This window comes from Lolium rigidum, chromosome 2 (assembly GCF_022539505.1).
Source record: "Lolium rigidum isolate FL_2022 chromosome 2, APGP_CSIRO_Lrig_0.1, whole genome shotgun sequence".
Taxonomy (NCBI): Eukaryota; Viridiplantae; Streptophyta; class Magnoliopsida; order Poales; family Poaceae; genus Lolium; species Lolium rigidum.
In genome coordinates this window covers 16,764,880-16,776,427 of record NC_061509.1, presented here as the reverse complement: position 1 = coordinate 16,776,427, position 11,548 = coordinate 16,764,880, and the positions used below count along the sequence as shown (strand labels likewise).

Sequence of the window (11,548 nt, the reverse complement as noted above, 5' to 3'; positions counted from 1 at the left end):
TCATTACCAACTAAAGATGAACCTGCTGTGAAGCTCAAGTCCAATGAAGTTCGGATTGGACCAATGACACGAGCTCGTGCGAAGCTACTTAAACAACAGGTGAACTTGTTTCTAAACGATACTTTGATTGATGAGAACTTTATACTGCCTAAGTCCTATTACTTATGTATCATCGGGTATCAAGAGGAGACGAGCATCGCACGAGGAGAGGAGCAGCTGGACATGAAGACGGACGACAAGATGGCCGTGAAGCCGGACATGGAGCCGGACATGAAGATATCTCATGGACGCGCGAGGGAGGAGCGGGAGGCATGCGCGAGAGGAGAAGAAGAAGTCCAGAGCCGGTCCGGAACCCGGTCGAGACCGCCCCCGGACCGGCCAGCCCGGTCCTCGGCCCGGTCGACCGGCCGCTAACCGGACGACAACCGGACGAAGCCCTCAGTACCGGACGAAAACCGGAAACTCGCAGCTTCCGGTCCCCAGCCGGCTGACCGGACCACAGACCGGACAGACTCGGTCCACGACTCCGGTTGACCGGCCGCCAACCGGACCGGCCGGTCCACAGCCCGGTCGACCGGATCCCAGACCGGACGCGTCCGAGTCTGTCTCGACCAGATCTATTCTGGGTCGGTTATTTTTGTATCTTTTCGACCAGAACTCGTCCCGGACGCCTATATAAGTGCCCAGGACGCCCCCCTAGCTGTTTGAGACCACGTTTAAGATAAACCCTAGTTCTTAGTTGTTTGCTCTGCAAAACTATTGAATTCCCTACACCATATTGCTTAGATATTGTGTAGAACCTGTTTAAGTCTTGTGTGATCTGCTGTTCCATTGGGAATTAGACGGTTGCAACTTACCGCTTCGTGGTCGGCGGCTACGTGCGCAAGTGTGTGGAGTTGCGAATATCTTGCAGGGTTGAGAGCTGTTGCATCTGGCGACAGGGACCAATCGAGAGATCTCGTTGCGTCATACAAGTTATCATCCACTTCATCGTCGTGTATCTCCGCTGCCATCATCCGTGATCATCATCACCACCATTGCTTACTGAGAAGATCGGGCCACCCCTTATCATCTTGGTATCAGATTTCCAGTTTTCCTCGGTAAGCCATCCATAATCCACCCCATAGTTGAGTTGTGAGTGTCTTCCTATCCAGAAAAAGCCAAAAAAAAATTAGGGTTAGGGTTTGCCATAGCCATAGCTTGCACTAATTTCGAGTTTTAGTTGCTTTTCGTAGTTGTTTTTTGCGTATCTTTATCTTTCCTCTAGTAGAATTGTTAGGTTTTGTGTTTTCATCTAGTTTATCATCTAGAGTCAGTTTTTGTTTACTCCGAGTCCACATAGCATACAGTGTGTTTGTCCAAACCATAGCTACAGCCTTTCGATCTACGTGACTAGGAACTTCCCCAGAAGAGACTAGTTTTACCGCTCGACAGGCTGCTCATTAGGGTTTTGGTGCTTTGCATATCTTGTTGGCCGTGTTATCAAGGAGTTGAGTCATAAAAAAAAAAGAGAAACTAGAAAAGAAGCAAAAAGAGCTACATAGCTGCGTGTGTACAAAAAGAAAAGTGTGTGCTAGTTGAAATCAAGTGAAAGGCCTAAGTTTTCTTTACTGCATCCGTAGTTGAGCAATCTTGTGCCTGTCTCGTTGAGCTTTGCTAGTGTCTCTCTTGTGCATTGCAACCTTTCCTCCATATAGTTGCATTGCCCCATTATATCGCCTTGTGTGAGTATCTTTGGTTGTCTACGGTCAGCGCTAGAGCTTGTTATTGGTGCAAATAGGTAGCCTACCTACAGCCCCACATATACCCTCGCTTTGTCGTGTGATTGTTCTTATACCCTTGATATTCGCTTCGCTACATCCGTGCACTAGTTGTTACTACAAGTGGTAAGCAACACTAATTTACTTTGGAACGGTAAGATTTCCTTTTCTTATCAGTTTTGAGTGAGTTGTGAGAGTACCACCATATATTTTGATTTAGTGCACTAACCTACTAATCATGTCTCACTAGTGATAATAAGATTGTTAACCAGGAAAACAAGAATTCGGCAGATATCATCACATGGAGGGAGTATGAAGCTCTTCGTAATGAGATGCGACGTGAATTCCGCACTAACGATGATGAGCTTAAGAGTACAGCTTGATGAGATCAAACAAACGCTCGGATGCTACTAATGTCACCGTCACTGGGTTGTCTGATCAAATGACAGATATACAGCGCAATATTGTGGATATGCGTCTCGCTATTGAGAACTTGACTGTACTACAACAACAACAAGAAGAAGATGATGAAGATCCTGAGCTTGAAGATGACGCACACAATGCTCGTGGTGCGCCTCGTGGTCATCGTCCTCGTGGTTGGGTTCCACTTGGCCGCAATGGTCGTGGACAAGATGAAGAAGATGGATTGGGTAAGCCTAAGTTTTCCATACCCAAGTTTGAAGGAGGAGCTGATGTTGAAGAATACCTCACTTGGGAGCTTAAGATTGAGAAATTATGGAGCCTACATCCACACTACTCTAAGATAGGAAGATCAAGCTTGCGTCTTCTGAATTTGATGGTTATGCATTGCGTTGGTGGGATTCTTTGGTTCGTAACCTCGATGAAGATGGTGCACAACCTATCCGTACATGGCGTGCTATGAAAGAGGCAATGACTTCTCGTTTTGTGCCTACAAATTACATGCGGAACATATTTGATAAGCTAACACTATTGAGGCAAGGTGTGAAGACTGTTGATGAGTACTACATGGAGATGGAGATGCTTATGCAGCGTGGTCGTGTCCGTGAGTCTCTAGAGATGACAATGCAGCGTTTTCTCAATGGATTGAAGTATGATGTTAAAGGCATTGTTCGTCATTACACCTACACCAATATGAATCAATTGTTACATCATGCAAGAGAAGCTGAATCACAGTTGGTCGAAGAAGCAAAGGTTAAGGGACGTGCTACGGGAGCTGGGCGTTTTACACCCCGCGCGCCCTCTACGGCGCCGGCGCCTTCGACGCGCTCCGCTCCTTACTCTACTCCGCCTAGCAAACCGGTCTCCAATGTATCTAGTGCAAAGAAGTCCGAATCTGCTGCAAGTACGAGTGGTTCTGGTGTGTCTACAACGCGCAACCGCGATATGCTTTGCCATACATGTGGTGGCAAGGGTCACTTCAAGAGAGATTGTCCTAACCGCAAAGTCATGTTTATCAATGAGGACAATGAGTATGAGACCGGAGATGATGTTGATCCAAATGCTCCAGACAATGATGACTATGACACTGATGGTGAAGATGCATATCCTTCTGATGCTCGCACCATTGTTGTGTCGTAGCGTGCTCTTAATGTGTTGCCTAGTGCATCTACTCGCGCTGCAATTTGTTCCAAACCAAAGCTTTAGTTGGTCCCGACAAGGCTTGCAAGGTCATTATTGATGGCGGGAGTTGCCGCAATTTAGCAAGCAAGGAGTTATGTACCAAGCTGAAGTTGAAGTATCTACCGCACCCGCATCCATATTATATTCGAGTGGTTGAGCGACAATGGTGAGATGAAGGTAAACCACATGGTGCGTGTTGAGTTTGCGATTGGACCGTATAAGGATTGCATTGACTTCGATGTGGTTCCTATGACGGTTTGTCACCTCTTATTGGGTCGGCCTTGGCTCTATGACCGTTCGTGCAACACAATGGCCGTGCCAATACATATCACTTGGAGTACAAGGGCAAGAAAATTAACTTACAGACCTATGTCGCCACAACAAATTGTCAATGAGTCTCGTCAGAAGATTGAAGTTAATTTGGAGGATGCACCTCTAGATAGGCGAGAGAATTGTAATGTCGTGAGTGATATAACGAAAAGTGAGAGAGTGAATTCCTTAGTCTCATTAGCCACCAAAGAAGACATGAGAGAATTTAGTGAGGATCCTACGGCCATGCCTCTTGTGCTTTTGTACGGGGGTACGGTTTTGGTTTCTAACGACATGACCCCTCTTCCTTTTGGTGTTTCTAGTGTTTTGCGAGAATTCGGCGACGTGTTTCCGGAGGAGGTACCCGCAGGACTACCACCATTGCGAGGTATTGAGCATCAAATTGACTTGATTCCCGGAGCTTCGCTGCCCAATAGGGCGCCATATCGCACTAATCCCGAAGAGACAAAGGAGATACGTAAGCAAGTACAAGCGCTACTCGACAAAGGTTATATTCGCATAAGCCTTAGTCCTTGTGTTGTTCCCGTTATTCTAGTTCCTAAGAAAGATGGTACTTGGCGTATGTGCGTAGATTGTAGAGCTATAAACAACATTACTATTCGATATCGTCATCCTATTCCCCGTTTAGAGGATATGCTAGATGAATTGAGTGGTGCTGCTGTGTTTTCTAAAATTGATTTGCGTAGTGGTTATCATCAAATTAGGATGAAAGAAGGGGATGAGTGGAAAACAGCCTTTAAAACAAAATTTGGTTTATATGAGTGGTTCGTAATGCCTTTTGGATTAACTAATGCACCTAGCACTTTCATGAGACTGATGAACCATGTTTTGCGTGAATTTATTGGCAAATTTGTGGTTGTGTATTTTGATGACATATTAATCTACAAACGCAATGAATCTGATCATACTATACATATTCGACATGTTTTGCAAGTGTTGCGTGATAATAAACTCTATGGTAATCTTGAGAAGTGCACATTTTGCAAAGATAAGGTCATATTTCGGGTTATGTTGTCTCTAAGCATGGAGTAGAAGTAGATGTGTCTAAAATTGAAGCTATTCAAAATTGGCCTACCCCCATGAATGTGAGTCAAGTAAGAAGTTTCCATGGTCTAGCTGGGTTTTATCGCAGATTTGTGCCCAACTTTAGTACTATTGCTTGCACCTTTGAATGATTTGACTAAAAAGGGTGTTGTCTTTGAGTGGGCGCAGCCCAAGATCATGCATTTGATGAACTGAAACGATTGTTAACTTCTGCACCGTTGCTTGCACTTCCTGATTTCAATAAGCAATTTGAGATTGAATGTGATGCTAGTGGTATTGGAATTGGTGGTGTGTTGATGCAAGAGGGTCGCCCAATTGCATATTTTTCCGAGAAACTATCTCGGTGCTAAGTTGAACTATCCAATATATGATAAAGAGTTGTATGCTTTAATTAGAGTTCTTGAGGTTTGGCAACATTACTTGTGGCCAAAAGAATTTATCATACATTCCGATCATGAAGCTTTGAAATATCTGAAAGCTCAATCTACTTTGCATAAGCGTCTAGCTAAGTGGGTTGAGTTCATTGAGTCTTTTCCATACATTATTAAGCATAAGAAGGGAAAAGATAATATTGTTGCCTGATGCTCTATCTAGGAAGAATATGTTATTAACTCAACTTGATGTTAAAGTTCCTGGTTTAGAGATACTATGTGATTTGTATGCCACTGATCATGATTTTGCTGAACCATATCGCTTATGTGCTCTTGGTAAAGCATGGGAAAAATATCACATACATGATGGTTTCTTGTTTAGGGCTAACAAACTATGTGTTCCGGAATCGTCCGTGCGTTTGCTCTTATTGCGGGAATCACATGTCTGGAGGTTTGATGGGTCACTTTGGGCGTGAGAAGACGCTTACTCATGCTAGCTGACCACTTTTATTGGCCAAAGATGAGGCGGGACGTGGATAGATATGTGAGGAGATGCATTACTTGCAACAAGTCCAAGTCCAAGCTGAAGCCTCACGGTTTGTATACTCCTTTACCGGCACCTACTACACCTTGGGAGGATATTAGTATGGATTTTGTGTTGGGTTTGCCGCGTACTAAGAGAGGCCATGATTCTATATTTGTGGTAGTGGATAGATTCTCTAAGATGTCCCATTTTATTGCCTGCCACAAGAGCGACGATGCGTCGCATATTGCTAACTTGTTTTTCAGGGAGATTGTACGTCTACATGGAGTCCCGAGGACTATTGTTTCTGATCGTGACGTGAAGTTTATGAGCTACTTCTGGAAGACGCTTTGGAAAAAGCTGGGGACGAAGCTGCTGTTCAGCACTACTTGTCATCCCCAAACTGATGGTCAAACTGAAGTGGTGAATAGAACATTGTCACAACTGTTGAGATCCATGATCAAGAAGAACCTAAAGGAGTGGGAAGAGTGTTTGCCGCATGTGGAGTTTGCTTACAACAGGGCGGTACATTCTACCACGGAGCTATGTCCTTTTGAGGTGGTGTATGGTTTCAAACCCATTACTCCGCTTGACTTGTTGCCTTTGCCCGTACATGAGAGAGTTAATATGGAGGCATCCAAGAGGGCAGATTTTGTGACGAAGATTCATGTGAAGACTAAAGAGTTGATTGAAAAGAAAGGCAAGAGCAATGCTGCAAGGATGAATAAGAAGCGCAAGGAGATGTTGTTCAAGCCTGGGTGATTTGGTCCGGGTACATTTTCGCAAGGATAGATTCCCGAAGCCGAGAAAGTCTAAGTTGAAGCCTCGTGGTGATGGTCCTTACAAAGTGCTTGCCAAGATCAATGATAATGCATACTCAATAGATCTTCCAGAGGATGAGTTTGGTGTCAGTAATTCTTTCAATGTTGCTGATTTGACACCATATGACGGAGAAGACCTTGGAGCGTCGGGGTCGACGCCTTTTGAAGGGGGGGGGGAGATGATGAGGACATCCCTACCTCACTACTACCTCCGTCATTACCAACTAAAGATGAACCTGCTGTGAAGCTCAAGTCCAATGAAGTTCGGATTGGACCAATGACACGAGCTCGTGCGAAGCTACTTAAACAACGAGTGAACTTGTTTCTAAACGATACTTTGATTGATGAGAACTTTATACTGCCTAAGTCCTATTACTTATGTATCATCGGGTATCAAGAGGAGACGAGCATCGCACGAGGAGAGGAGCAGCTGGACATGAAGACGGACGACAAGATGGCCGTGAAGCTGGACATGGAGCTGGACATGAAGATATCTCATGGACGCGCGAGGGAGGAGCGGGAGGCATGCGCGAGAGGAGAAGAAGAAGTCCGGGCCGGTCCAGAACCCGGTCGGACCGGCCCCCGGACCGGCCAGCCCGGTCCACGGCCCGGTCGACCGGCCGCTAACCGGACGACAACCGGACGAAGCCCCTCGTACGGACGAAAACCGGAAACTTCGCAGCTTCCCGGTCCCCAGCCCGGTTGACCGGACCACGTGACCGGACGGTCCGGTCCACAGCCCGGTTGACCGGCCGCCAACCGGACCGGCCGGTCCACAGCCCGGTCGACCGGATCCCGGACCGGACGCGTCCGAGTCCGTCTCGACCGGATCTATTCCGGGTCGGTTATTTTTGTATCTTTTCGACCGTAACTCGTCCCGGACGCCTATATAAGTGCCCAGGACGCCCCCCTAGCTGTTTGAGACCACGTTTAAGATAAACCCTAGTTCTTAGTTGTTTGCTCTGCAAAACTATTGAATTCCCTACACCATATTGCTTAGATATTGTGTAGAACCTGTTTAAGTCTTGTGTGATCTCATTGTTCCATTGGGAATTAGACGGTTGCAACTTACCGCTTCGTGGTCGGCGGCTACGTGCGCAAGTGTGTGGAGTTGCGAATATCTTGCAGGGTTGAGAGCTGTTGCATCTGGCTACAGGGACCAATCGAGAGATCTCGTTGCGTCATACAAGTTATCATCCACTTCATCGTCGTGTATCTCCGCTGCCATCATCCGTGATCATCATCACCACCATTGCTTACCGAGAAGATCGGGCCACCCCTTATCAATAATAATAAGATCAAGATTTAGTTTAGGTTTTTTACTTTCCATCTTCAAAATCTTGTAACTGTAATATTCTTTTATTTATCCCTTTTTGTAAAGATAATGTATTATTGTGTTGATATCAATAAACAAATATATCCCTTATTGTATCATGTCTTCTTTTATGAATTACTTGTCATGTATAATATTTCAGAGTTCAAATTCAAGTATATTTGAATTTCCTAAGTCTAATGTGAATTCAAATTTTCTTCCCCAAAACCATAAGATTTTATCAAAATCCATAGCACTCATTTGATGACATAAACCCTAGTCACCACTTGAGTGCGACTTCTATGTGTTTTGTTTTAATCGCGGAAATTTCCCCATGTTTTTTCAAATGAATGAAATGGGGATGCATAAATCCTAATTCTACCCCACATTTGGTGTGAAATGCCGGGATGTTACAAGCGCAGTTCCCGAAACAACAACAGGGGTAGGCCATGGTTCCCCTGATGAGCCTAGAGAGAGAGAGAGAGGAGAGATTTCATGGAGAGAAACTACCGGGTGGAGACGACGAGCGGTGGAGAAGAGATCGAGAAAACGACGGGATAAGTCACATGGCGGGGAGCGATGGGATAAGCCAAGAGATTTTTTCCCTGCGAGGATGGTGGTTTGGTGGGGCAAGGAAAGCCACGTTCACATGATGGATACTCATCCAACGGCTACACGCCCTTAGAGTGCAGTGTGTGTATAGGATCGTTTTCCTTGGAATATTTGACTTAGATATCACAATATTTAACTAGCTGCTTGGAATATATGGAGAGATCAAATTACAATTCATCATAAATATAGAACCAATTAATAAGCAATGTAGAACTCACACTTGTGCTTAGAATTGTGATTGTCATGTTATAGGTAAAGAATGGGTGTGATCCTTATTTGCAATCTTTGAAAGAAAACCATATTTTTCAGAATGAAAAAATGGTATGCAATAAACCAGTTATTCTTATTACTACATGGATTCGCAAAAGAAAGATTATTGCACAGGTCGCACATTGTTTTAAAGAATATACTCCCTCCATCCCACCAAAATTATCTTAAATTTGTCAACATTTGGATGTATCTAGACACTATGTTCTCGGACAATCTTGGTGGGACGAGGGAGTACTGCAAGAAAAATATGTGTTGAAATTGTAAATAAAAATGTTCACGTGGATTCCATACAAAATGTGCATAATGTGCATTTTCGGGGCCCATCGCATACTGGAGGCGATCGTGCAGTGAGATTTGACGATGGAGGCCCTTCTCTGTCTCAAAGAAAAAAAGGTGAGATTTCCCCCTCGACTCCCTTTCTGCATCGTGCCCCAACGGAACTCTCCCCGCTTGTCGCCGCCGCCGCCGCCGCCGCCGCCGTCGCCGCCGCTGCCGCGCCGTCGCCTGCCGCCATGCTCCGCATGCGAAGCTGCATCCTCACCCATCTACTCTCTTCTCCTTCAGCCGCCTACTCCATCCCCCCTCTCCACTGCCTCTTCTCAACCACGGTGTCCCCCATTCCGGCAAACCCTACCTTCGCCGTCCAGGACTACCTCGTCACCACCTGCGGCCTCACCCGAGCCCAGGCGCTCAAGGCTTCCACCAAGCTCTCCCACCTCAAATCCCCCTCCAGGCCCGACGCCGTCCTCGCCTTCCTCGCCGGTCTCGGCCTCTCCGGCGCCGACGTCACCTCTCTGGTCGCTAAAGACCCGCAGTTCCTCTGCGCGAGCGTAGAGAAAACCCTGGCCCCCGTCGTCGCCGGGCTGACCGGTCACGGCCTCTCACATACTGAGATCGCGCGCCTCTTCCCGCGCGGTCGCGCTGGCATCTTCCGCTGTAGATCCATCGTCTCCAATCTACCCTACTACCTGTCGCTCGTTGGCTCCTACGACAACCTCCTCCGGTTGATCAAAAAGAGCTCCATTGTCCTCGGACACAGCCTCGAGAAGGTCAAGCCCAATGTCGCCTTCCTCAAGGAGTGCGGGCTAGGCGATTGCGAAATTTCCAAGATCTGCTTCTCCGCGCCATGGATACTCATCACCAAATTAGAGCGCCTCCGGGCAATGGTGGCGTGCGCCGAAGGTCTCGGCGTACCACGTGGATCTGGGATGTTCAGGCATGTGCTGCATGCTGTTTCATTTACCCATGAGGAGGAAATCGCCGCCACTGTGGACAACTTGAAGAAAACTTTTAGGTGGACGGATGCTGAGGTGGGTATTGTTGTTTGTAAGGCTCCAATGCTGCTGACGAGGTGTAAGGACAAGCTGCAGCGCTTGTCTGAGTTCCTTATCTCTGAGGTGGGGCTGGAACCGGCCTTCATTGCTCGTCGTCCCGTAATGCTCACTCTTAGCCTGGATGGCCGGCTCAGGCCCCGGTACCACGTTGTCAAGTTTCTCAAGGAAAATGGATTGATCAAGCCTGACCCAAACTATGACACAATTTTCAAGCTCACCGACAAGGTATTCCTGGAGAAGTACATATGCCCTCACAAGGAAGCTGCTCCCCACCTCGCTCAAGACTATGTTGCCGCTTGCAAAGGGGGAGTATCCACTAGAAGATTCATGTTTGCTTGAACCAAGAGACTGCCATGAAAATGTACAACTGTTTATGACGCAACAAAGTTTTCACTAAGCTGGTTAGTCTTGTTTCAGTATTGTTTGCCCAGTTCAACACTGGTTTTATCCTCTATTCTATGTATGTTACATGCTGCGTTGGTCATTGGTAAGTGCCAATGCCTGATGAAGTGATGAATATATTTCTGTTTGAAGATCATTGAGATAACATGTGCGGGTGGACTAGTTTCTGTTGAAACCAGGAGGTAGAGAACAGCAAGTTAAAGAACTGTATTGTTCTCCATTAAAAATATCAGTACATGGTCTGCTTTATTTACATGTTCTGTTTTCGTTGTGTTATCTTTTTTTTTGCTCCACCATGTGTCAATACTAAATGGCAGTTCAATCTTTAATAATTAGATTATGCTTTTGTGTATATTTATTCTGCCTTTTGGTTTCCTTTCAATGATTCTTAATGATGGATTATCTTTGTTCCTAAATCCTGTAGGTTGTAGCTGGCCTTAGTTCTGCTAGGAAATTTTCAAATTTGATAAAGTAACCTACTAAAGTACAATTAACAAACAAATCTAAATCTCAGATATCTGTCATTAATCGTGAGAACTAAGCCAAAGGAGATGGAATGGATCAGTCTTATCATATCTCTACTTTGCATTGCTTGCATCTGTGATATTGTATCTGTTTAACAAAGCTACATGTATATTTTGACAACAGAACTGTCAAGAAATTGTAGGTTCAAAAATGAATTTCACGAAGCTTCAAAGAGTTCTGCCTTAACTCAAATTGAAGTTGTTCGATATCATGAAATAAGCAGCATGCGTTTTGTCAAACATATTTGAAATTTGCAATTTGTGAACTAGATTTTTGTCCTGTTGTTTTCTCATGCTTTGGCTTTTGTAAGTTCATTAGGACTTTCTTTTTGCGGGTAAAATTCAATAGGGCTTAGGGCCATAATGGATAGAAGGTGCAATCTTTTCCATTTTGGATATGCTGCAGTTCAGACTATTCAGAGCCAGAGCATCGTTAACATTTGCCTTTATCACACCACTCTCTGTATGGCATTAGCTCTTATGTTTTCAGAACATTTGGCTTGGGCTTAACTAACTCTGTTGACAAATCACTATCTTATCTTAAAATACATTGGTGATTACTAGAGTTCGAGAAAAAAGTTTTTTTATTGTTTCCAGACGATCAAGATATGGCACAGTCTTTCATGTGATTCAAGAGAAACAT

At 45.3% G+C, this 11,548-nt stretch overlaps 1 protein-coding gene across 1 annotated transcript; it reads left to right on the top strand.

The window, feature by feature from the left end:
- Positions 1-9,137: 9,137 nt before the first annotated feature.
- Positions 9,138-10,517, top strand: LOC124686020 (transcription termination factor MTERF9, chloroplastic-like). Its single transcript, XM_047220028.1, has one exon. The coding sequence runs from the start codon at positions 9,158-9,160 to the stop codon at positions 10,316-10,318; it is 1,161 nt and encodes a 386-aa protein (XP_047075984.1). The 5' UTR covers positions 9,138-9,157; the 3' UTR covers positions 10,319-10,517.
- The last annotated feature ends 1,031 nt before the right edge of the window (positions 10,518-11,548 follow it).

Bases quoted from the DNA above. Each gene is read 5' to 3' on its own strand.
- LOC124686020 (XM_047220028.1), top strand. From the start codon at position 9,158: ATGCTCCGCATGCGAAGCTGCATCCTCACCCATCTACTCTCTTCTCCT.